At 41.9% G+C, this 25,649-nt stretch overlaps 1 protein-coding gene and 1 pseudogene across 4 annotated transcripts in view; both read right to left on the bottom strand.

The window, feature by feature from the left end:
• Znf572 (zinc finger protein 572) overlaps positions 1-25,360 on the bottom strand; it is a 30,168-nt gene extending 4,808 nt beyond the window's left edge. Inside the window, exons 1-3 of one of the 4 annotated variants that reach the window (XM_033760852.1) lie at positions 1,690-2,036; positions 511-552; positions 105-218 (exon numbers count right to left, since the gene is read on the bottom strand). In XM_033760852.1, coding sequence (XP_033616743.1) covers positions 105-183 — 79 coding nt within the window. In that variant the 5' untranslated portion in view covers positions 184-218; positions 511-552; positions 1,690-2,036. Of the gene's footprint in view, positions 1-104; positions 219-510; positions 553-1,689; positions 2,037-25,337 lie in introns of those variants that run through there. The other 3 variants (XM_033760853.1, XM_033760854.1, XM_010611224.3) reach the window with 3 other exon arrangements.
• Positions 2,786-4,483, bottom strand: LOC117284353 (annotated as a pseudogene).
• Positions 25,361-25,649: the final 289 nt, after the last annotated feature.

Below are 25,649 nucleotides of genomic sequence, written 5' to 3'. Positions count from 1 at the left end.
ATTAAGGTTTGACTCATTCTAATATCCTGTTTTATCCTCCATAATTTCTAGCTCATCTTCTAACAAATTTCCTAAGGGTTCAGATCATCATCTTGATCCCTCACCTGTAAAGGACCTTTTCAAATTCTCCCTCTTCATGAGGCCTTTAGAATCTGAGACCAACAATTCTTGTCCTTGCTCCATCACAATGATCACAGCCAGGTTTAGGATTCCAAATCCTGTAGAAGGAAATAGGGGTCATGTCTGGAAGTATTTGTTAAAATTTATTCCTTCTCTCCAACCACTGCAATTTAACAATTGTAGACATACAATATTCTATGAAATGTACTGAAAATATGAAACATGTTCCTTGCCTAAAAATCTTATACCATATGCAAATAATGACTTATCTAAGAATCATTTTTAAATTATATAATTGATATTACTATGCACTGTAACTCTTCACATGAAAGGTCTAAGGACCAAGCTGCAAAGATAGAATATATACAAATACACATTGTCCATTCATACCTTAGAAACACTTTCAAGGAATCAATATGCAGGCAAAGGAAGCTAAAGAAGAGAAAGCACTTTCAGTTTCAAGAGTAACTCAGCTGTTGGCAGAAGAAATCTTTGAAGTCCGTTTCAAAGGAAATTTAAATATGTATATAAACAGTAACCAGAAATTAAGACAGAATGGGACTGTTAATAATGCCAATAACCCCTAAATAAAAAAGGTGAAATGAGGAACCTCTTTCTTTCTTGCTCTTAGTTTCTATCCCGATCACATCCATTTCAGCCTACACTTTACTATAATCCTTGACCTCTTTAAAGAACTAAAATCTCTGACCTAGCACTGCAAGGCAGTTGTATATATAGACTTGGCATTCACATCAGAATTAAAGAACATAACTTGAGCAAAAATAAAAGCCTAAGAGGACATACAATGGCATCCATATAAAAAACAAAAACCAGTATAATCTTTACCCTACTAGGGCCTATTGTGTGCCTAGTACCAAACTTGCACATATTTCTCATATAATTCTCACAAAGAGCCTAATGTATTGAACAATCTTAATTATCTGTAAAAACATTACAGATAAGCCTTCGAGATAAACGGGCATTGAGAAACTCCTCTTAAATTTACACAATCACAAAATGGTAAGCAGGACTGAACTCCAGGGTTGTCGGTTGACTCACACCATCTATTATGAAAGGAAATAGCACTGGGCATAATCTCCAAGTACAAATTGTCTGCAAAGAGCACCTTTATTGACTGTATTTATTACCAGATCGACTCTCAAACTTTATATCACAGTGGTTTGGCATTCTGTAAGCCCTTAGCAACTAGGGGTCCGTTATAAAAGTGAAAGTAGTACAAATTCACACATCCCCAGGGTTTGAGTGAAAAAATGCACCTGAACTGGAGAAAAGCAAGTCATGTTTTGCTAAGTAATATGTTTCTATCAAAGTAGTTACCAAAAAAAAGTCTTTGCAACAGACTCCCGTTCCACTATTTTCCCTAAGATATTATTTATTAAATTTGATCGTGAATGCGCCCTTAGATCAATGACTCTGCAAAACAGGAGCAAATTCAGGGCACAAGTGGTATCAAAAGTGTGTCCTTAAGATTTGGCTCTACAGACAGGGCCGTTTTCACCGCTACCGGACGGGGCTGCGCTTTGAATTAGCCCTCTGGAGAAAACGCACTGCCTGAAGCTCAGCGCTGGGGTACAATGCGGGTGAAGCTCCAGGAACAAGCGTTTCCATAGCCCACAAGCTTTTGTGAGCAGCACCGCGCAGGCTGGGGACACGCTGGGCCTTCGCTCCTACAGGCAGCCGGGTCCCTCTCCGGGTCGTACCCCGCAGCCTGGGCGGTGCAGTTTTCACCTTTGCTACCCGCCGCCCGCGGCTCCCTTCTCCCTCAGGAGGAACTCGCCGTTCTGGGGGCCGCACTCGCGGAGCTCGGCACCCTTAACAACCCCAGCGGACCCGGAGCAAGAAGACCCCACCGCCTCAGATCTCGCCAACCCCAAGTACTGAGCTACCAAACCCGGAAGGCAGGCCGGAAGTACGTCATCTTCCCGCGCTGGCCCTGCTGGGGCCTGCCTAGGAAGCAGTGATGGCCAGCTCTTGTTGATCTTAACTCTTAGAGAGCCGGTCCAGAGGAAGTGTGTAGGTGGTTTTCTTTTTGGTAACGTGATTCTCGCCTATTGCGATCCTTATTTTTCTCATTTGTCAGTCCTCTTAAGGCCGGGATCTAATTGAAGTTTATATTTTTCTTTGCCATCAAGGTAGCGTCAGATTTATCATCATAATCATTAAAGTCAAAATCAGTTTAGTATTTTTATATTTAGCATTTAATTTGGAGTATGGAAGATATACTGTCAACTATCAAATATATATATATAACTAGTTACTGTATATTAAAGTTAGAATACCATGGGCCAGAGACTTAGCTCTGCCTCGCAAGTGCAAGGACTAGAGTTCAATCCCCGGTACCAATAATAATAATAATAATAAACAAAATTTTTATTCAGTGTGAACTAGGGAAAGTCGCACAAATAGCTCTTAACTTTCAGAATAAGTTCCTTGTGGTCCTATTTACTTTATTTACATATTAAAACAAAACAAAAAGACCACACACCACCATGGAAAAGTCTGCTCTCACTCACTTGACTTACTGGTGTGTGTCTGTTTTTAGGACCTTCTACCTATAACTTAGTCTGCACTAGCCTCCAGGGCCTTTGGATATCAGCCTCTGTGAGAAAGCTTCTAACACTTACTTTTTCACTCAGATGTCCCCCTATGCATTTATGCGAAACTCTGAATTCCAGCAGGACTTCCCACTCTAAGAGCACTTCTGTAATTTCTCTCCTATGTGAACTCTCTGGTGTTCACTGATAAGCATTTTGAGGAAAGGCTTTTCCACACTCACTGAATTTAAAAGATTTTTCTCCTGAGTGAGTTTTCTGATGAATCTGAAGAAAAGCCTTTCTGGGATAAGCTTTTTCATACTCATACTCATTGCACTCATTGGGTTTCTCCATTGAGTTCTCTGGTAATGATGAACTGTGACTTCCCACAGAAAGCTTGCCCACACAAGTCACACTCGTGGGGTTTCTCCCCCGTTGACATCATCCTGTGAATAATTTTAATGAGGAAGGACATGCTGCTGAAGGACTTCCCATACTTACTGCATCCCTAGAGCTTCTCTCCTTCACGGGCTCACAGATGAGCAGTGAGCTTCTCCTTCCCCACAAATACTTTCCTGCACTTGCTGCACTGACAGGGATTGTCTCCTGCGTTGAGTCCCTGATGCACTTGATGAACTTGTCTTCATGCTGAAGGCTTTCCCACTGCATTGATAGGGATTCTCTCCTGTATGCATACTGACATGAACTAGAAGTAAGGACTTGCTCCTAAAGGCCTCGCCACACTCATTGTACTTACGTGGTTTCACTCCTTGTATGACTTCTCTGATGTACAACAAATAGGGACTTAAATTGGAAGGCTTCCTTATATTTGCTGCATTTGTTGGGATTCACTCGTGTGACTTTTTTGGGGTAAAATAAGCTGAGATTTCCAACTGTAGTCCCCACACTCACTGCACTCATGAGGTTTCCCTCCGGTGTGGACTTCCTGGTGGACAATGAGCTGTGAAAGAGAAGACTTTTCCACATTCACTACACAAATAAGGCTTTTCTCCTATGTGAACTCTCTGACAAGTACTGAATTTTCTCTCACATTTGGTAGATTCAAAAGGTTTCTCCCCTTGTAGATTCTGAGATGTACAATGAGCCGTGACTTACAATAAAAAGCTTTGCTACATTCATTGCACAGTTTTCTCTATACCATGAACTTTTTGATATTTAAGAAAATATGACTCCTCATAACCACGAAATTTATTGGGATTCTTTCTCATATAACTTCTGCTTAAATCTGAGTTTGGGGGTCATATTTTTCCTATATGTGCCATACTTGTGGAGTCTTTGTTTTGAAGAAATATGGGTTTTGCTTAGATGAAGTTTTCCAAACATATTGCATGCATATCTTCTCTGAACATTTTCAAGTTCATCTTGATTTTTCTGGTACTGTTCTCCCCAGTCTACCTGCACAGCTCAGAGTAGAGATTTTGGCATTTGTTAACATGGCTCTTTTCCTTGCTCCAACTTGAAGATTAAATCAGACTTAGTACAATGATACCCCATAGATAACAGGATGTTGTTTTCCAGAGTCACCCCCTTGTACAGGTGCCTCTGCGCTGATCCCAGTAGTTGCATTCTTCCCAGGAGAACTGTAGCAGACATATCTGCCAAGTATTAGCAGACTCTGGTTAATTTCAATCCAGTCCAGCACGCTTTGATCTTTCCAGGCAAGACAAACAGTGCCTTCCTCCTTTACATCCCTTTTTGCATATCAGCCATCCCTGCCTGCATATCAGCCATCACCAGATGCTCCCAGCCAGACACTTCCAGGCACTTCACACTGTGTCACTAGATGTCTTCAAAGCATTCCCCTCTTATCTTCCCATGCTTGTAAGTCAATAAAACACTGGGTGCCCCTGGTGTCCCCTTGTCTTTGCTGCCCAGAGCAGCATTGATCAGCCCCAAGACCACATTCTCTTTAACTCCCATTTCATCTTTACTGTTTATTGACTTGTGTTGTAGTGCCTCACAGGAGACTGTAGACTTACTGCAGAAGTCTACTGTAACGTCCACATTCCTGTTCCCTATAGAGAACTTCATAGACACATCCTTGAATGACAACAATCACCAGCAAGTCATCTTTGTGGGACACTGGGACAAGCGGGGGTGCAAGCTGAGTCACTCTCAGGGCTGCTGCTTGCTTACTCTTCCCTAACTTCTGGGCTTGGCACAGGAAGTCAGACAGATTGATCTATTCCGTCCTGCAGCTCTGATGGAAATTTGGGAGATGGAGCTAGCCATGCTCTAGTTACAATGACCAACTGTGGGACAGTGGTTCACAAGGTCCAGGACACTCCAGCAGGGGTATCTCTGAGCTGAAACAGTGCAGCATGGTTGTCCCCTTCAATTTAGTATTTAAGTTGCCATTATTTATTTTCCCATTGCTGAGAGTATAGAGATAGGAAGGTAGATATAGATATGGATATAGATGATGTAGATACATATATCTTCTGTGAAGAGTCGGGCTGGTAAGGCACCAGTTAGCTTATAAGGCACCCTTATTGTAGAGATTATCAACTGGCACCAAAATAATTAAAACTTTTAGCAACAAAATTTTCCTATCGAGCCAATCTTTCCTGGCAGGTACTAAGTGTACTAACATTGACCAAAATAACATGAGATAAAATTTAATTTTTCTCCCAGTCACAAAGGGACTTCTTTCAGGCCCAAGTAAATAACCTTTCCATTTCATAACTTTGATGTACAACTTTAGATACAATGGGACAATTCATAAAAAATTATTAAGGAGCAGGATGCCCCAGAAAGCCCATGTCTAAGATAACTACATTTGCTAACTCAGTCCCCTTCCCACATCTTCAACCCATACAAAAACCCCAGCCTCTCACACTGACAATAGGATTTCTCTCTCAGAAACTCATTCCTCTCTTAGAGACTTGTTCTTTTCTTGGAAACTCACCTGCTGCCTCTCTTGACAGTGTATTCTTATCTGACTAAATGCTGGTATTTATCTTATTCTGATCTTGCTAAATTCTTCTACCACCTGCATCAAAGTCCCTCCATGTGCCATCTCACTGCAGCACTTATCAGTAATGCTCAATGAAAGTTACTCTCTTCGACTAAAAAGAAAATAGAAGCCAATCCTGTCATCTCCGCATACCAAACACAAATCTACCTAAGTTTCCAGTCTTTTCAGTCCCTCTCCTCTCTCCAATTACAACAGTGGAACACTCCTTCACATTCAAGGAAGCCTTTTACTGGGACTTCTTCCTCCTTCCTAGAAACTTCACATTAAGCTCTGATTTCCTCCATCATCCCTAACATTCCCTCCTCACAGTGTTTCCACTTCACCACTTTCCACTCACCTTAACATTTCTTCTGTAACAAGAACAATAAACCACAGACATTAGCAATGGCAGCCATGTTATTAAGGTAATTGGTATTTTCCTGTTCTCAGGTCCTTTTTCAGAAGTCTGGACACGAACTCCTTTCCTGAAAAAACAATATTTTAAGGTAATATATTCTCTTCCTTTTTCTCCAGTGTCTCAAGTTATTCCTGTATGTCTCTTTTACTTATTTTATTAGATGTAAAATTTCCTTGGGTGATTCTGTCCTTTTTTTTTTTTGGCAGTGCTTGGGATGGTACCCAGCGTTGAGCTTGAGCTGTATCTTCAGCCTACCTCCTTTTGTTTTTACTAATGATCTCTATCTAGGCAATCCGACCTGCTCCCACATTTTCAAGTACTACCTGCACAAACAATTCAAAAATTTATATCCTTGGTGCCACTGCCTGCCTTGCAAGGGTAAGATTCCAAGTTCAATCCCCAGTTTAAAAAAAATTTTTTTTACATCTTAACCAACAATGTAATTCAGGGGCAGAGTGCTCGCCTAATACACCCAGGCTCTGGATTCCATCCTCAGCACTGAAAACAAAAATTACATCTCCAGGGCTGGGGATTTAGTTCAGTGGTGCCACTGACTGTCTCTCAAGCTCAAGGTTCCAAGTTTGACCTCCAGTACCTACTCCCCAAAAATTACATCTCCAGGCTAGGCTATGAGTCTGAGCTTTCACTCTCACAACCAATGGTCTACTTAGTATCTCTTATTAAATGTCTCAGTAACAGCTCAAAACCAAAATTTCAAAAATGAAAATCAGAATCCTCACTGTTCTCCCTGATATACACACATAAACAGTAATAAGACATCCCTGTATCTCTTCCAGTATTCTTTCTTTCAATCACCTGTTCAATCGTGCAGAGACCCAGAAGTGTCTCCTGTCATCACCCTCTCCTTGCCTCCCATGTACAATAACTAAATGAGCCTCCCCTATTGTGCATATCATAAATAATTTTCAAATCCTGATGCTTCTTCCTACCCTGAGGGCTATTTGTAGTTCTGCAACTGTCATCTATCTTCTGAAAGTTTTCTGTAGCCCCCTCACTAGTTTATGGATACCAATACTTGTCCTTCCCATCCAGTGTTCTCATTTGATCCACAGTAATCTTCTTAAAAGATAAATATGACACTGTCACCTCCCCTAGTCAAAGACTCTTCACCCTTCAGATTCCAGCTCACACACCACTTCCTCACGAGAGCTGTCCAGGCCCTTCCCGACAGAACACATGACCCTTTACAAGCTCTTCTAACAGCAGAGTCCTTTCATTGGCAACCATCTCAAAACTGCAACTGTATATTTATTTGTGTGCTAATTCATTCTTTTGCCACCCCATCCAGGCACCAAGTTCCATGAAGGCTACTAGAGATAAAAGTCAGGTCTTCCCACATGCTAGGCAAGCCCTCTACCAGAGCTGCATCTCCAGCCCTCGACCTATGATTTTGCTGACAATTCTACCTCAGACACAGTACACTGAATAGGAACACAGGAGTCAACAACCTAGAGCTAATAGCTTGTGCCATGAACATGGATTACGATTGTAGAACAGCAAAGAAAGTAGAAACTCTAGTCTATAGAGAGCATGTGGCTCAAGAAGAGAAGACAGAAGATTCAAACTCAAGGAATTCCAGGTTGTGAAGGAAAGGGAGCATGGCAGCAGGAAGTATTGAGCCATCAAGGAAAGAGGATGGATACACACCCTTCCAGGCCACGCCCACAGTGGCCCACCTCTTCCCACCAGGCTCCACCTCCCAACATCACACTTATGAGTGAAGTAATCCAATATGGCACACCCATTATCCAGTATTACACACCCATGATCCAGTCACCACCCAAAGCCCCACCTCTAAACACATGGGGCTTTGAGGGGACATCTAGACAGAAGCCATAACAATAAGTAACCATCAAAAATGCTAGGAAAGCCTGGCATGGTGACACACACCTGTAATCCCAGCTCTCTGGAGGCTGAGGCAGGAGGATCACAAGTTCCAGACAAGCCTGGGCAATTTAGTGGCTTAGTGAAACCCTGTCTCAAAGTAAAAAACTAATTTAAAGGAGATGGGGATGTAGCTCATTGTGAAGGCCCTGGGTACAATCCAAGTACTGCCAAAAAGTAAAATAAAAAACACCTAGGAAAAAGAAAAACTTTAAGAATAATCTTGAAACATGAAGGTCTTTGTAAAGAGAGAAGTACACCTTAAATTCGATTTTTTAATCATGTCAAAATAACTATTATAAATAAAGTAAAAAAGCAAATTGGTAAATTGGTTTGCAAACAAATCACAGACAAAGGATTACTATAATTTATATAGTGATAGTGCCTAGAACTTTTCAATAACACAGGGACAAAGATATGAACATAAGAGTTTATACAAACAAAAATGCAAATAGCTCTTAAATTATGATACCACTTTCAACCCTCAGATAAACAAAGATTTAAAAGATTTAAAAATGCAACAGCATTGCAAGGTTGGCCTACTTGTGGGGAAAAGTTGCACCATGTTGCTGGGTGTGGGTGGGCAAGGAATGCCTCTTCTTTTAAAATCACATTTACAAGCTGGCATGGTGGTGCAGGCCTGTAATTCTAGCACTCAGGAGGCTGAGGCAGGAGGATTGCTGTGAGTTCAAGACCAGCCTGGGCTACATAGTGAGTTCCAGGTCAGTTTCAACTGTGTAGTGAGACCCTGTCTCAAAAAACAACAACAACAACAACAACAATAACAACAACAAAAATCAAATTTACAACCATGTTTGGTTTTTGTCCCAGAAATTTGGCCTCTACAGAAGACTCTTCAGACATACATGTAAGACAATTCTGCAAGTGGAAAGTCAGTAAGACATTACTGAGGGGAAAAGGAAATCTGGTGACCAGGATGCATTGATAACATTCTGTTATGATGAAACAAATTAGATAAATTCAAAATCTACATTCCTTGTTTGAGGCATTAAAAAAAAAACTCTGGAAAGATAATAAGAAGTGAGTAGCAATGCTTACATGTTGGGGATAGGAGATGGCACAGTGAATTGGGGCAGGAGAGGCTTTTTTACTGAGCATCTCTCTCTGTCTCTCTTCCCCATAGCAGCAGTACCATTCTTAGATCCAGGCAAAGGGACCTGAGGTGTAGAGGGCCTCACATGGCTGTCTTGCCCTCCTAGATCAAAGTGCCTACAGATCCAAGATAATATGCCCAGAGGATTTCACTCCAAGACCACAGCAGGTCCAAGGAATGCATAGAGCACAGATCCTTAGTGTAAGAGGAAACTTTCCTTAGTTATAGCAAATGCTCAGGATTATTCACTGTCAGTAGGTGGCTCTAGAGGCAGCTATTTAGTGAGACTGCAGCAAAACAACAGCCACACTGCAGAACAAACCACCCAGAGAATTCTCAAGACTTTCTGCAAACAAAAAAAGAAAAAACAAAAACAAAAACAAACAACATTGGACCAGTTAGATTTAACCCAAATAAGCCTGAGTGTAATAGAGGATTATGAAAACAGAAACTATCTAATGTGAATGATTTGTAATAGAGAGAGGGGTGGAGGGAGAGACAGAGCCAGGCAGACAGACAATTTTTCTAGGTGCCACATATCAAACTAAAGAATGGGAAGGATCATTTCCCCCATTGGCCATAGTTTTTTGTTTGTTTGTCTTTTTTTTTTTTAACTTAATTGTCTTCAAATATTCTCATGTGACACCCACCCTAGTACAAAAAAATTTCCGGAAGACAAAGATAATGATTAGGCAGTTCTCATTCTTGGATATGTAGAATTCTAATTCTTGGGGCCAGTTCTAGTGCTTGGAGCCATAAACTCATCTCAAATCATGCAAGATCCTGAGGGAGAATAATACCAATTGGAAATTTGAAGTTTGAGTACACACTATGAGGCATGGCCTAAGTTGAGAAAACCTCATTCACTTTTTTTTCAGCTTTAATTGAGTTTATTGGTACATTTTAGAGATACAGTACAGTTGCATTCATTGTTGGGATCTTGTACCTCTACATGACATTCACTTTTAAACATTGCAAATGCTGGAAAGCAGGGAGAGTACTAGTCAAAACTGAAAACAGCAAAATTCTCTAGGATATCTCCCCAATCTCTTTTCTGATGATACTCTTACCTGTAACTCTGCACCTGTCCTCTAAACTTCAAATGCTAACAGATATCACCTCACTTAGCCTCCTACATTTTATCTTTTGTTTTTCTGGTGATGGGATTAAATTCACATGCTTATACATGAGAAGCACATTCTCAGAGAACCAAAATGGTAGGGTAGCAATCAGCAGCAAAATTCAACCCCTCCAGGACCTGGAATCCAACCACCTGAAAACAACAAGTTGGCAAAGAAAGAAAACAAGTAGATATCCAGGAATTGGGAGGGAACTTATAAAAAAATTAGAAACATTAAAAAAGCTGGAAAAACAGAGCACAACACGGAAAAAAAGAATGAAGCAGCTCTTCAGGGAGGAGAGCCTTTCTCCACAGATACAGGGGCTCCCAGTGTTCCCAGTATTGTCCTCTCACAGTGACTGGGTGAGAGACAGCCACAAGGAAATAGTGGTGGAGAGGGGGCAAATGACATATAGACCTTCTGAGAAGTTTAAGCTCAGGCTACATACAACGTGAGACTCCTAGATACAATGTGGAGAAGCCTAGGCTATCATGTGTGGCTCTCAGAAGCAACCGGGCCTGAAAGTGCTGGCATGAAGTACAGTGGTCTGCTTGAACCTTTGCCCTGCTGCCTACATTCAGCACACATCAGAAGTCTGGTTGCTTTCCCATCTATCAACATGAGCAAGGACATGCCTTGGCTTGGATGGTTGCCACAGCCTGGGGTGCACGGACAGAGGGGCACATGCAACGGGGTGGGGGCACCTCACAGACCAACAGGCTTTAAAGCTAGGAGGAGAAAACTGTGACTTGCTGGATTCTAAAACTGCAGATCCTGCAAAGAAACCACTTACTCAAAATTTTCTCTCATTTCTTTCCTTCTATCTTCTTCCTTGGGTTTGGGAGGGTTTGGGTTTTTTCACTTATTCTTTTAAAATTATTTTTCTTTTCTGTTCTTTTCTACCACCTTTATCTAATTCTATTAATTCCCTTTTACTTCTTAATAAGATCCTTTATCTCACTTTTTCCTCATTCTCATCTTTCATTGCTTAATTTTTCAAATTTTCTTTTTTCATTCTTCCATTCCCCACACTTTCTACCTTTACTAGTATAACCATTAAGCTTTATTAATCTTTAGGTAGTTAACTCTAAGGTGTTCCTATATAATTCTTTTCTATAGTTAGTGGAGGTATAGTTGTGTTTAGTAGATATTCACTATGTTTCAATATTTGGTTTGTCTCAGTGTTTATACTATAATTATAGGGCTCTTTTCTGTGGTTAAGGGTGGTACATTATTGGTTCTTATAGTACATCAATATCCAGTTTGTCTTAAAACTATTATTGTTGCTGATTTACTTGCTATTGTCAGTATTGCATAGTTGTTATGAATAGGTTTTCCTGTATGCCAATATTCAGAGTCTTTTTGTCATTAACAATGCTGTGGTCCATTCCTAGGGAACTGGATGCTGGGCCAATTACACTGCATCCTCCTCTCTCACATTAATGGAAGAGGTAATTAATGGAACTGAGGCACAGCCTGATATTTAGCCATGTTCAGAGTGGCATTGGCCCAAAAGCATACATGTGGATCAATAAAAAGAAATAGAGAATGCAGAAACAACCCCAGGAACATTCTGCTATCTGGTCTGTGACAAAGGGATCAGAAACATACACTGAGGAAAGATACTGTGTTTAATATATGGTACTGGAAAATTGACTATCCATATACAGAAGATTGAATCTAGACCCAAATGTCTCACCATGTGCTGAACTAAAAACAAAATGGATCAAATATCTAAGGTAGTTTTTTTGGGGGGTGGTACTAGGGATCAAACTTGGGTCCTTGTGCCTGCAAGGCAGGAGGCAGAACCACTGAGCTAAATCCCCAGCCCTTCAAATATCTGAATATTAAGACGGAAGCACTAAGCCTGCTAGAAGATAAAATAGGTAAAACTCTTCAAGACTTAGGCATAGACAAGGACTTTCTGAACAGAACCCCAACAGCACAAGAAATAACACCACAAATTAACAAATGGGATTATATCAAATCAAAAAGGTTCTGTGCAGCAAAGAAAACAGCCAACAAAAGTAAAGAGACACCTACAAAATGGGAAAAGAGCTTTGCCAGCTATCCCTAAGACAGAAGATTAACAGCTAGAATATATAAAGAACTAAAAATATTAGACCCTTCCCAAATAAAAGACTCTCAAAAATGGACAAGTAAAGTGAATAGACACTTCTCAGAAGACATACAAATAAATGGCCACTGAATACATAAAAAAGTGGTCAACATCTCTGGCCATTAGAGAAATGCAAAATAACAATACCGTGATTCCATCTTATTCTAGAAGGAATGGCTATTACCAAGAAGTCAACTAATAATGAGTGTTGGAGAAGCTTCATGGAAAAAGAAACCCTCTTACATAATTGTTGGGAATGTAAGAGTACAATGAAGTATGGAAGTCAGCACTGGAGTTTCCTTTAAAAAAAAAAAGAAACTAAAAATAGATATTCCATTTGATGCAGCTATTCCCCTTCTATGTATCTTCCCACCAAAAGACATCATATTGGAGTGATATGTGCACACCCATGTTTATAGCGGCACAACTCATGATAACTAAATCTTGAAGCAGGCTGCATATATTTCCATCAACAGATGAATGGATACAGAAAATTTATTTACATACAATTGAGTACTATTCTTCCATAAGGATGGACTTGAGTCATTTGTAGGAAAGTAGATGTTAATATCCATCTGTAGGAAATATCATCTGTAGGAAGTAGATGTTAATAATGTTGTGAGTGCTCGCTTCAGCAGCACATATACTAATATTAAGTGAAATAAATCAGGCAGCCAAACTTAAATATTGTATGGTTTCTCTTAATGAGAAACACAAAATATAAATAAAGAGCAAAATAAAAGACAGATAATAGGAAGTAGGGAGATCTTTTAAAAAGCACATATTTTATCTCTGAACTACACCCTCAGCCTCTATCTTTTGTCTCCTATATGACACCTGTTGGTTATTCTCAAGGGTCATATTGAACAAAACTCATGGAATTACTGTCTTCCCTCTGCATCTGTAGGTTCCATACTTATAAATTCAACCAATGGAAAAACATTTTTGAAAAACTGTGTCTGTGTTGAACGTGTGTACTTTTTCTTGTCATTATCTCCTAATCAGTACTATGTAAATATTTACAGCTTTTTATTGCCAGGATAAAACACTTGACATGCACAACTTTAAAAAGGAGAGGTTTACTTTGGCTTATGGTTTTAGAGGTTTCAGTCCACAGTTGGCCAATTCCAAGCAGAAATGATGTGGCAGAGGAAAGCTACTCACCTCAGTGGCAGCTAAGAAGCAGAGCACAGGAGAAAAGCCAGACAGGAAGGGTCAAAGAAGTAGATAAGGTTAAGTCCCCATGATCCGCCCAGGAATACCCCAGAACTATGCTTTACTAATCTTCTAGGCAGCTCTCAGCCAATCAAGTTGACAGTATTAACCATCACACATCTAGCCACTGTCAACTTGACAACAAACACATCTCCTTAAACCATACTTAATTTCCAAACAGAAACAATAATAAGGTCACAGTTCCACCTACCATGATGTAACTATGCTGTGTACAACTGAAAATGTAATAATTTCCCCCCTAAAGTCTCAACAGTTCCAGCATCGCTCAAAAGTTTGAGTCCAAAGTCTCTTCTAAGACTCAAGGGAAACTCTTAAATGCGAACCCATGTAAAATTTTAAAATCATGTTACATGTTCCCGAGATACGATAGAAATGGGTCCTGGATAAGTATACCTGTCCCCAAAGGGAGAAATAGGGGAATAGGAATTCAACCAAAGCAGGATCAAAATTCAGCAGGGCAAACACTAACTCCTGTAGCTCCATGTCCTGCATCCAGGGCACATGGTAGTTCTAGAGGGCTTGGGCAGCCCAACTGCTATGGTTTTGCCAGTTGTAGCCCACATGGCCTCACTCCTGGGCTGTCCCTCCTTGCTGCCTACATCTTTCCTTGGCAGATGTTAACATTCCTGACATCACTAACCCTCTGGGGTCTCCACTGCAGCCTCAGTCTCATTCCCACAGATTCACACACTGCCATTTCAAGGTCTCCTGGCAGGCATTTCAGACCACTCACATAATGTCTAGCCTCCCTGGCTTTTCTTTGAAATCTGGGTGGATGCCTCCATGATCCCGTAACTCTTGTAGTCTGCATGCCTGCAAAACAGAACCATGGGGACAATGTCAAGGTCTGCCATCAGCCTGAGAAGAAGTTGGGTACCCTTGGACCATGGCTACAGCAACCTTTAAGTGTTTGGATGGCTGAGCATGATGAAATGAATCTCAGGTAAACAGTTCCCCAGATGGTCCTTTCTCAGGAGGGACCCAGAGACTCTCTTCTCAACTGAAAAGTTTATACTTTTGCACTTTTGAACCTGTAATCTGGGGGCTCTTGCTGATTCTTGAGATTTCCTCAAGGCATCTTTCAAGACCAGTATACAATATTTGGCTTATTTTTAATGGTGTCAGTCTCTTCCATAACCACACCTTCTTTGGCACCAGCTTTTCACGTCCTTCTTTTTTGGCCAAGGGGAAAGTTAAAAAAAAAAAAACTTTCAGCTCTGCTTTTGCTCCTGATTCTCATAATAAATCTGGTTAAAAGTGGCCAGTAATGAACATTCCACAGCCTGAGTATTATGATGCCTTGGAATTATTCTCACGAAAGTTTTAGGGAATGGACAAAATATAGACACAATCTTTGTCAAAATTAACTGGAATCACCGCTAGTCCAATTCCCAACAGAGCCCTCATTTCCATCCAAAACATCATGAGCATCGTCTTTACTATTCATAGTCCTGCCAGAATTCTGGTCTTCTGATCTCCCACCAGAATCACCTATCAAATTCCACATGCAACATTCTAAGGTGTCTCTAACTACATCTCTAAACCCGTCTTATCTCCTCCCACAAACAGTTCCAAAGTGGTCAGGCATGTTCACAGCAACAATCCCATTTCTGATTCCAACTTTTTTGTGTGTGTGTATAGTTAGTCAGCTCTTTGTTGTTGGGACAGAATATCTTACCTGCGTCACTTAAAGGAGAAATTTATTTTGACTCATGGTTTCAGAGGTTTCAGTCCATGGTTAGCTCATTCTAAGGTAGAAATGGCATGGCAGAGGAAAGCTGTTTATCTTTTTTTTTTTTCAGCTTTAATTGAGTTTATTGGTACATTTTAGGGATACAGTACAGTTACATTCATTGTTGGGAATTTGTACCTCTACATGACATGTCTTGGTTCTCATTTTTTCCCCTTATCCCTGCCCTCCCTTCGCCCCCTCCTCCCCTCCCCATCTACAAACACTTTATTTCCATCTTTTCATTATCTCACATTTTGAAAGCTGTTTATCTTAATGGCAGGAGATAGAGAGCAGGAGAAGAGCCATAGAGGAAGGGGCCAGGGACCAGATATAGATCCCAAGGTCATGCTCCTACGATACACCCAGATGTATCCAGAAGTGTGCTTTACCAATCTCCTAGATGTTTTCCAAGCTAATCAAACTGACAATCAAGATTAACCATCACACATAGCATTTACATTCTATTAGGTATTATAAGTAATTTAGAGATAAATTTAAGTGCATAGAATAATTTATCATAGATAGTATGTAACTACTATAACATTTTATATAAGAGACTTGAGCATCTGTGGATTTTGGTATGGTGCTAGTCCTGGGACCAATCCCGTGAACAGTAATGAAAGGAGGAAAAAGAATAGTAGTTGGTAGAATAGTGGTTGATTAGTGCATTTCATGGCCTACACACCAGCTTCTACATTCTCATATCTCACAATCATTGTGTCTGAGGTAGGGATTGCCATTCCATTTTTAAGGCAAACTGACCGAGCTTGAGGATAATAACAAAGCCCCTGGGATGTAGAGGGAGCAAAGATTCTTAATAAATCTTCTCCCATCTAGTGGAATCCCTACAGAATTTTTTTCTATCCATGAACCTGTCCCTCTGGATTTTCTACTGCAGTGAAAAGTTGCCCAAGGCCAAGCTTGTACATCATTTTTGACTCCTCCTTGCCTAGACCTCATAATCAACGACTCATCAAATTCCACTGACCTCATTTCCTAAATCATAATCAAATGTGCCCACTACTCACATCTCACTCTTACTGTCCTAGATCAGCCCATCATTTGTCACTCACCCATCTCCCTGCACCTAGGTGGGGTCAAGAGGTGAAGGAGGGGTGTGGGGCAAGAGTGAAGAGCTGTGGAAATATCTTTAGATTTTTATTGCCTTCCCTCAATATTAAATCAATGGTAACACATGTGGAAAGTTCATGACATGTGCTGGACACCGTAATTGCTGAGTACATGGAGTTAGTGTTAATGTGGAAATCACATGCAAACTACTTCCTGCTTAATGTGCTTAATACCATAGCTTCAGCTCAGCTGGGGGATTTTCTTTGTCTTCTTCCTTTCTCTAAAATTCATCTTTTAATTCCTCCGAGACTCTTCCTCACTCTAACTTCTTCATTAAATCCTTTTACTTTAGATCCCAGAACAATATGCTATTGATTTCTATGATATTAATTTGTTCAAAAATGTACTCAACCTAGGGAGGTAGGACATAAATAACCACTGTTGGCCTATCTGCCGTGTTTGTGCTGCTCAGGGGTAGCAATCTGCAAAGAGAGATGATATTCTCAGCTCTATCTAATGATATAAGGGGTGCATTGAATCTCTAAGAGTTAAAAAAAATACTTTTCTCATAAAATTCTGTCACTTATCATCTGAAAAAGCCCAAACTGACAAGCTTTGGCTGAAGGCAAGAGCTTTAGATTTTTAAAGTAACACTGCTCCTATCCCTGGCCACCCAGTCTAAAATTCACACCCCCGTCACCTATAAGAACGATTGGGTTTTTTTTGTTGTTGGTGGTGGTTGGTTATTTTTTTTTTTTTTTTTTGTACAGGGATTAAACCAGGGACCTTGTACTTGCAAGGCAGGTGGTGGCACCACTGAGCTAAATCCCTGGCCCTGATATTCCATTTTAAACTTATTTCTTTCTTTATTATCTTTCTTTGCGACTAGAATGTCAACTCCATGAAGTGGTTGTCTATGACTCCTAAATTGCCAGCATCTAAAACAGTACCTAAAAGCAAAATAAACACTTATTAGTGCGATTTCTCTTCTCGTCATCAGCCTTCCATATCTAAAGAAAGAAAAGAGGACATTAGTGCATCTGAGGGGTTTTGGGAGCCCTTCTCTGGATTTCCTCTATTTGCGGAGGAAGTTCTGGGAACTGGATTCATATAGAGTCACACCCAGAAAGATTCAAGGACAGGTGCATCTTTGCCTTACTGGTTATTGCTTTGCCCTCCATATTTGCTCTCTTTGAATCCCTTTACAAAATTTATAGTATGACAAATGACATCTATAATGACATTGGGCCACTAACTGTTCATAAAGTGCACTGATGAGATAGAGTGGGTGCCCTGGCTGTGGGTCTCTTCCTGACAAGCTAACTTGGGAATGTTTTCCAAACTGGTGGCCCCTTCTCAGAAGAAACTCACAGGTCATGGTGGAGCAGAATGTTGTGTCACTGAGGTAAGCTGTACTGCCTTCTTCCCCATCATCGCCACAGGACACACAGAGAGGCAAAGAGGTGAGGACAAGATTTTGCATTGGAAAACAATCCTATCATCCCTCTGGTGCATTCAGATCACTGAGTTTTGGCAGTGAGTGTTGGGACTTTTGCACACATAGGAAAAATGAGACCAAGTGACAGATATTTATGAAGGATGGGGACCCTGAGTTACTTGTTTATTAGTTTCCAGAAAGTTTAAGCACCTCCCTTTGGAATGAATTACAAAGATGATTCTTTATTAGGATGGGAAAAGGAAGAGGAAGAGGAAATCCACAAAAGGTGTGGCAGAGTACAATGTGACATTTGTATAATGCCAAGTTCACTTACAGGAAGTCATTTGTTACCCAGAACAGTGACTAAAGTAAATTCTCTTCACCTGCACAAAGGAGACATGACTGGTTACAACTTACAAGTTATACAACAGGATGAAAAGATGGCTCCCCATCTCTTTCAGTATAGATCATAAAAATCATGTTCATTATTCAGGATGCAAAGCTGACTACATGCTTTCAAATCAGTGTGCTACCTGATTTTGTCAGATGCTGCTGAGGGAACTGTGTCCCTGTCACAGATGAGACATTAAGACTTTGGGAAGGGAAGTGAGTTGCCTGAGCCTGTAGAGCCAGCCAGGGAGTTGACTCTGGAGTCCTGGCCTCCAGCTCTACTGTAGTGGGGATGCAGCCTCCACAGCAGGTTGTAAGTAGAGTCCCCAGATGATTTATTACCAAACCAGGGAACTATGAATACTTATGCTGAAACAAACACTATCTCACAGATACTTAAGAGCATAGTTGCCTTCACCATAGAGCAGAAGCAGAGGAAACAAACACCCTGTACACCTCCCCGCTCCTCTGCTCCAGTGGGAGCGTTTGCAGTGGTTCAGAGATGACAGCACTTTTCTTTGGCAGGAAACATTAGTCCTCATCTCCTTTTCCAAGGCAGTGACCTTTCAGTCCCAAGGAACACAGCTCAATAGCCAGACTTGGCTGGATGTAGTATGAGGATGAGAAGCCAATTCTTGGTTTTGTGCTATCATGTCTGACCAGTTTGGACCCCAAAGCATGGAAAATACAGATATGGCTGGAAGATGCAAAGGAAAATGAGCTGACTCAGCTCCTGAAGGCAGGTTTGAGCAGCTGGATAAGACCACGAGGCTTCCTAGAGTGGGACCATAGACCATTTCCATCAGCCTGGTCTCATCAATTGTTTCCCGGTTGCCATTATCTTCTCAGTGGCCACACTGAGTACTTATGGCAAGAACTTGCCTCTGTAACAACTACTAATGTAAAAGTACCAGGTAACATGATTGAAATTATATTTCTAAGACTATTACACTTCCCTTTGGAAAATGCATTTCACTACCATCATAGGTTTGTACACATGAAATGCTTAAAAGCTACCTAATGGGTACATTCATGCTATATAAGCATTTTCTATTATTATTGGTATTATTTCATTTAATTCTCAAAAACACCTGACCAAAGAGGTTGAACAGATATGATAAAGGGAAGAGTAGGTGTGGACTGACAAAGTTTATATTCTGTCATGACTCAGCTGGTCTCCAACAGCATTGTGCTGGTCAGAATTCTACAGTTCTGCTGAGGACAATGCCTTCAGTCCTACAGTCTCATCATTTCAGCATGTAAGTCCAGGCTACCTCCTCGTCTGTATCATGAGGCAACTGACACTTTGGGAGCTCTGATTTGAGGAACTTGGAAGCCAAAAGCTTATCTGGGTCATGGAGTTACAACATGACTGGGTCCATGTGTGTCATGTCTGTCTGATTTTTATCCATTACCAGTGCAGTAAAGCAAAACTCCATCACAGGCACCAACGCACTCTGTGTTTGCACAAAGGATGCAAAGGTATCTGCCAGAATAGGTTGTTGCTGCATTTCAAAAAATGCTCATCTATCAATGGGCTAGAAGACAATTGCCCTCTCTTAGTCCTGTAGCGCATTGACAGCTTCCAGCACTGAGACAGAAGTGAAATTAACACAAAAGCAAAAGATGAAGTTGTTTCTGGGGCACATGCAGATAGTTTTCTAAAATCATATCTTTAGATTAAAGGAAGAATTGAAAAGAAAGATCACTATGGCTTCACCCTTGCAGAAAGGTGAGCCCTGAGTAAGGATAATTCAATATTGTAGGCCAGCCCACAGTGAAAGTCATCTGAGAATGAGATGTGGAGACAGAAATAGTGGGTACTTGGGACTGATTCTGATGGTATCGAAAAGCCAGTACTCTTGTGTACTTCTCTGGAAAGGCCCAGCCCTGAACCTGGAAATTAACCATTGCTGGTGTTATAGGAGCAGCAGAGATTCCAAAGAGTCACCTGGGAGCTGCTGCACACAGACTCAGTAGTCTCAGCACATCCATGGAAGAGCGTGTGCAGCAGGCTGAGTTCTCTGTGGCATGCTGGAAATTAAGAGATGTGAGGGAAACAAAACCCACGCATCAGTCTACTGAAGGAATTTGACCCTGTCAGACACCATTCCTGAATTCCCTGGACTGGGAGCTTCTCTAAATTAAAAACATTTTAAAATTAGGCTGTTGTTACTGTTAAACAGGAAATCCAAGAAAAAATAGACATCAAGTTCCTTCATTTAATCACAACAAGCAGTATCTCCTTTTTCGCTTCCTCCAATTTTCATTCATTGCTAGGGATTGAACCCAGGGCCTCGCATGTCAGGCAAGCATGCCATTGGTGAGCTGTACCCTAGTCGGCCGCAAGTTTTTAACACTGTGTTAACAGCTGTACATGGAGTATTGTGCTATACCACTGGTTGTTAACCAAAGGTGAATCTCCTGCACATGTATGTGGGACATTTTAGCGATGTATGGAGGCATTTCTGGTCACCATAACTAGGGAGATGCAGGAGGGAAGCGCACAATATGGTATCTACTGGTAAAGACCAGGGATGCTGCTAACCACACTGTGACGCACAGGACAGCCTCCTGCGATACAGAATTATCCAGTCCAAAATACCAGTATTACTGAAAGCCCTGTGCTATGGTTTTTACAACTATTTTTTACTTCATAGATGGGGTTTAATATTATTACATTGTCTTTGAACCAATTTAACCCATGTGTTCAATTGTTGTACATTATGAGTCCTGAATAAAACAGTGTCTTAGGTTGTTTTCTGTTATACCAGAGCACCCAAGACAGGGAAAGGTATGAAGAAAAGAACACTAGCAGTTCTAAGGGCAGGGAAGCTTGAAACACTGTGGCCTCCTCTGGAGAGAGCCTTATACTATATTGTAACCTTACAGACAGCATCTCATGGGCAGGGAGATGGGTATGAAGTGGATCTCAAGTTATGACCTGTCTGATATATGAACAACTCCGGTTCATTAGGTGATTGGAAGACTCACCTGCCTCTTGTTATCTATAGCGTGTGCCCAGGTAAACAGCTCAGCTGTAATGATTTACAACAAACTTGAGTTAAAACTAGCCCTTGGGAACCGAGGTTCATAAGTCAAGGGTCCACTCTGTGTGGAAGAGGAAAGAGAAGACAAAGGAGAACAGCCAGACCCACTCTCTTGGAAGCAACCCATTTCCAAGAGAATCAATTCAGTTTCATTAATCACACCCAGAGGCCCCCTCCCAACACTGTACACTGGCAGCCAAATTCCAACATGAATTTTGGTAGGGACAAACCCCCTACACACAACGGCAATTTGGGCATAGTAGTCCATTGAGTTAATGTGAAATACTTTCCATAACATCTATTGCTAGACATTAAGGTTAAGATATTTTGCTGCTGAAAATAGCACCACAATGAACATTATGCAAATTTCTTAATTTGAACCATTTTCCTCGAATTTATTCCAGTTGTGACATTAAACATCCACAGCAAAAAAGGAAATTGGTACTACTCAGTGATTAACATCTTATATTTTTAGCTTCTTGAGAGCAGTGATTTGCCTTATTTAATATTTTAATCCCCACAAGTTAAGCATCTTCAATGTGCTAAGATACCATAAATGCTCATCTGTGGGAGACCAGAGAGGAGATGAGGCCTAACTGGCCTCCTCTGTGAGCACTGAGAAGAGAGTGCATGCAAGTGTGCTGACACGCTGCAGGGAGAAGCAAGCACACCTGAGGTCCTCTTGTTTACCCGGACAAGTACCAGGGAGGGCAGGAGACAGATGAGTCAGTGTAGCTGTGTCTGAGTGAATAAAGCCACGGTGTGCCAGTCACAGGGTCTCTGTGTCAGAGGGAGACCTGAGCCCCCTATGCCCTACATTTTAACCTGATTCTGTCTCTTTATTTTCATCCTCGTCACCCCTTGGTCAGGTTCAAGCTCAGAGACTGCTTCCTACACTCAGTGAATATAAAACTTTTTCTTTATCCTATTAAGAAAGCATTCATCAAGATCTCATTTACTTAGAGTTTTATTTTAAATACCAGAATGGCTGTTTATTTTCTCTTTTGATCTATGAAAAATAATTTATTGATATTAACTAATTTCATAAATGCTGTATTACCCTTGAAGTCTTAAAATTAATGCCACTCAAACATGGATGTTATTCTCTATATACTGATCTGAGCTCTTGGTGTTTCATCAAGTCTTATTCACAAAGAGCTTGGCTTATTTTGGTTTTGCGTGTCACCTAGACTTAGGCAGAGGGATGGTGGCAGAATGTCCACACGGCCAGAAAAGGGATTCCCAGGGGAAAGAGAGGAGGCACCCCTATGTTGTTCTGACCCTGGGTAGATTGTCCTTAGCTGTCTCTTTCCCTGGTTTCCTCTCTAGTCCATAGGTCAGTCTGCCCCATGAAGTAGCTTAACTGCCTTCCTCCAGCAGCTCCAGGGGGTTTCTGAGCGCCCTTGGGCTTGAACCTCCCCCATACTTGCTTTCTGATACAGTTAGATCCTCGAGGGAGAGCTTTGGGGCTCTCATGTAGACGTCTATCTTCCATCTGGGGAAAGCTCTCTATGCATAATTGCTCCAGAGTTAGCAGTGGGGGCAGAGATGCCCTTCCCTTTGAGCCATGCTCCTGCTTCAAGGCCTGGTGCTGGCTGGAGGTGCTGGCATTGGCTTACCTGTCCTGCTCTACGTATAAACTAGGGTGAGGCAATTGTGACCCCAGTATCCTCAGCACCTGAGATAGAGCCTCTGTCTATGAGTTGCGTGGGGCAGGGAGCTCCAGAGCTCTCAGCTGCACTCCACCTATGGTTAGTTCACATTCCTCAAGAATTCAGCCAGGGTCTTCCAGAAGGTTTCAAGTGTCTTGCAGAACACTGGGTTCTCTGTTGGGCATAAAGTGGGTATTTGAGCTAAAGGACAGTGACTGTGGAACTGGATACTTGCATGGTAAATAGCCTGGAAAGCTAAGATAAATGCCAGTCAGAGAGACACTGTGAGACCCAGAGGCAGGTGACCTGGTATGGTCACTCAGCTCATCAGAGATGAACCCTGCCCAGGACACCTTCCCTCAGGGCCTGCTGCCTGTGGGGTCAGCACAGAGCACATGGGGCTCTCACCACTGTTCCCTGACTCATGGGACTAAACGGCCTCACCCCACAGCTGGCCAACATACACTGTTTTCTCCTTGTACCTGGTTCTTACTCACACACTTAGTTTGTCACCTATTAGAAGCCTGGCCAGGGTCCTCCGGGACAATAGATACTCCTTGTGTCTGGCACTGTGAGGGTTCCTCTACTATAGCACCTTGGAGGGGACCCTCCTCAGTTTCAGATTAGAAGCACTCTCGAGAACAACAGCTTCTCTGACTTGATGAAATCATTACCTAACACAGCTCTTGCAACCTGACCTCTAATCCAGTTTTGTGAGTGATTGGCTGTAATCCAGCTAAAGCAGGTGCATGACAGGAAGGGCAGGGTCATGTTCTCAGAGCAAAAGGCAACCTGACAGGCAATAAAGGTTGAATGCAGCTGCCCAGGTAGGGACAGTTGAGATGATACAAGATACTCCTTCATTTCTGCAGTCAGGGCCTCTGGGTGCACTGCTGCTTCTGAGGAGACAACAATGATTATGATGGACACAGTCTTTTCCCTTGCACAGAGGCCAGTCCAGCAGGAGAAAAAGACAATCAACAGACAAACATGTAAATAAGCAAGGTAGTTTCTGGTAGTGGCTAAGTGCTCTGAAGAAAAAGAGGGAAATAAGATTGAGAACAGCTGGGGCAAGGGGCTTCCTTTTGAGAGGTGATCAAGGAAGGTTCTTGGTGGAGGTGACATTTCAGCTGAGCCTGGTAGAGGAGCAGGAGCCAACCTTCCAGCTGACCAAAGAAAAGCTCCAGAATGGGCAGACTTGGAGGAACTCCCAGCACAAGAGGTCCAGACTGTGCTGGCATGGTCGAGGTGAAGAGAAGAGGGAGGAGACAAGGCTGAAGAATAGCAGAGGCCAGGGCAGGAGCTGGGAAACAACGGCATCAGGAACTGCATTCTGATTGGTGCGTTGGAATGATCATCCAGGCAGTCAGGACTGGAAGTATGTGGTGGGTGAGGCCATTTTAAGAGGCGAGTCTTGATGTGCCATGGGGCTTCCAATCAACTTTGGGAGGGGACAGAAAGCTGGAGATAAGGGACTGCATCTGTCAGAAATGTGTGGGCTTTTAAATGCCTGTTTGTTGTTTTTGCAACAGTGTGCTGTGTAGGATCCTTCTCATTCATGGATTTGGGAGTCAAAGATAAGGAACTGCAAGGTGCTAAGCAGGAATTGTGAGCCAGGACCCCAGGCCTGCAGAAAAAAAAAGGAAGGAAACATAAGAACCAGCAGGTTTAGACTTGAGAAGCAAAAAGGCCTATGAAGCAGAGAGGGAGAAAGGGCACTTTGTGTCTAATTCTACCCACGGAGTTGGGCAAGCAGCTCCTTTATCACACTGAACTTTACACTTGGCTCTTTCTACAGCATCTAGTTACGTTGCTTAATTGCTACCTCTACATCACTTATCAACATTTAACTTACTCTTTCCTTGATTTTGGCTGCAGCTCCTTCCATAGACAGTGGATTTTATTGGCAGTAGGGATCCAATTTGAGGTATCTACGATGCCATGATGAAAAACTGAGTTGAGAAAAATGTCATCCTAATAGATGGCAGGAATTTCTGGGCCCAGTGGGACCGAGTAGTCCAGGCCCCTCATGCCCATGATTTAGGAAAGTGGTTGTAGGAAAAGCAACCTGGAAGTTAGGTGAAGAGCAGGTCTGAGACCCTGGGCTTAATTCTCTTGGATCACATGCAACTACTGTTCTGCGAATGTAGAGATTTTTCTTTTCATGTCCAAGTTCAAGAATTCTGTACTCAGCATGTATAGTTATCATTCTTCCAGAAGGAAATAGGCCATACAGCTAACCGAATGAGCAAAAGTAGGTCATGCGTGAGAGGCTGCAGGCTGGAGTCAGAAGGCTGCCATCCCTGGGGGCACATGCAGCACTGTCCCTGCCACATGGTTCACCCCACCCCTCCCCGTTACCCCATATCTGCTGAACACAGCCACTGCCCCTTACCTCCCTGGGGAAGCTACACCTTCCCCCTTGCTTTTCCACCTTACCTTAAAAGGCGAAATTCCATTCCAGCTCTCATCCTGACTTGCTAGCTCTGTGATGTTTGGTAAGTGACTTCCTGTTTTTAAAATCTCAGTCTTTTCATGAGTAAAATAGGAGACAATGCTACTTGTACCTAGGGGGTTTTGAGTGTTCCATTAGAGAATTGAGCTCCTGCATATTCAGCTCATGTTACCTTCATAAGCATCGTGATACCATGTGAAACCGTTTTGCCACTTTGCAACTTCCTGACAAGCTTGCCACTGGAGCTATGTAACACCCACCTGCCTCAGTTTCCTCGTCAGTCTCCTGGGAATGAT

Source organism: Fukomys damarensis, unplaced genomic scaffold, assembly GCF_012274545.1.
Source record: "Fukomys damarensis isolate Sample0158 unplaced genomic scaffold, DMR_v1.0_HiC HiC_scaffold_5, whole genome shotgun sequence".
Lineage (NCBI taxonomy): Eukaryota > Metazoa > Chordata > Mammalia > Rodentia > Bathyergidae > Fukomys > Fukomys damarensis.
The sequence above is the reverse complement of the archived record's forward strand: the minus strand, read 5'-3'. Positions and strand labels throughout refer to the sequence as shown.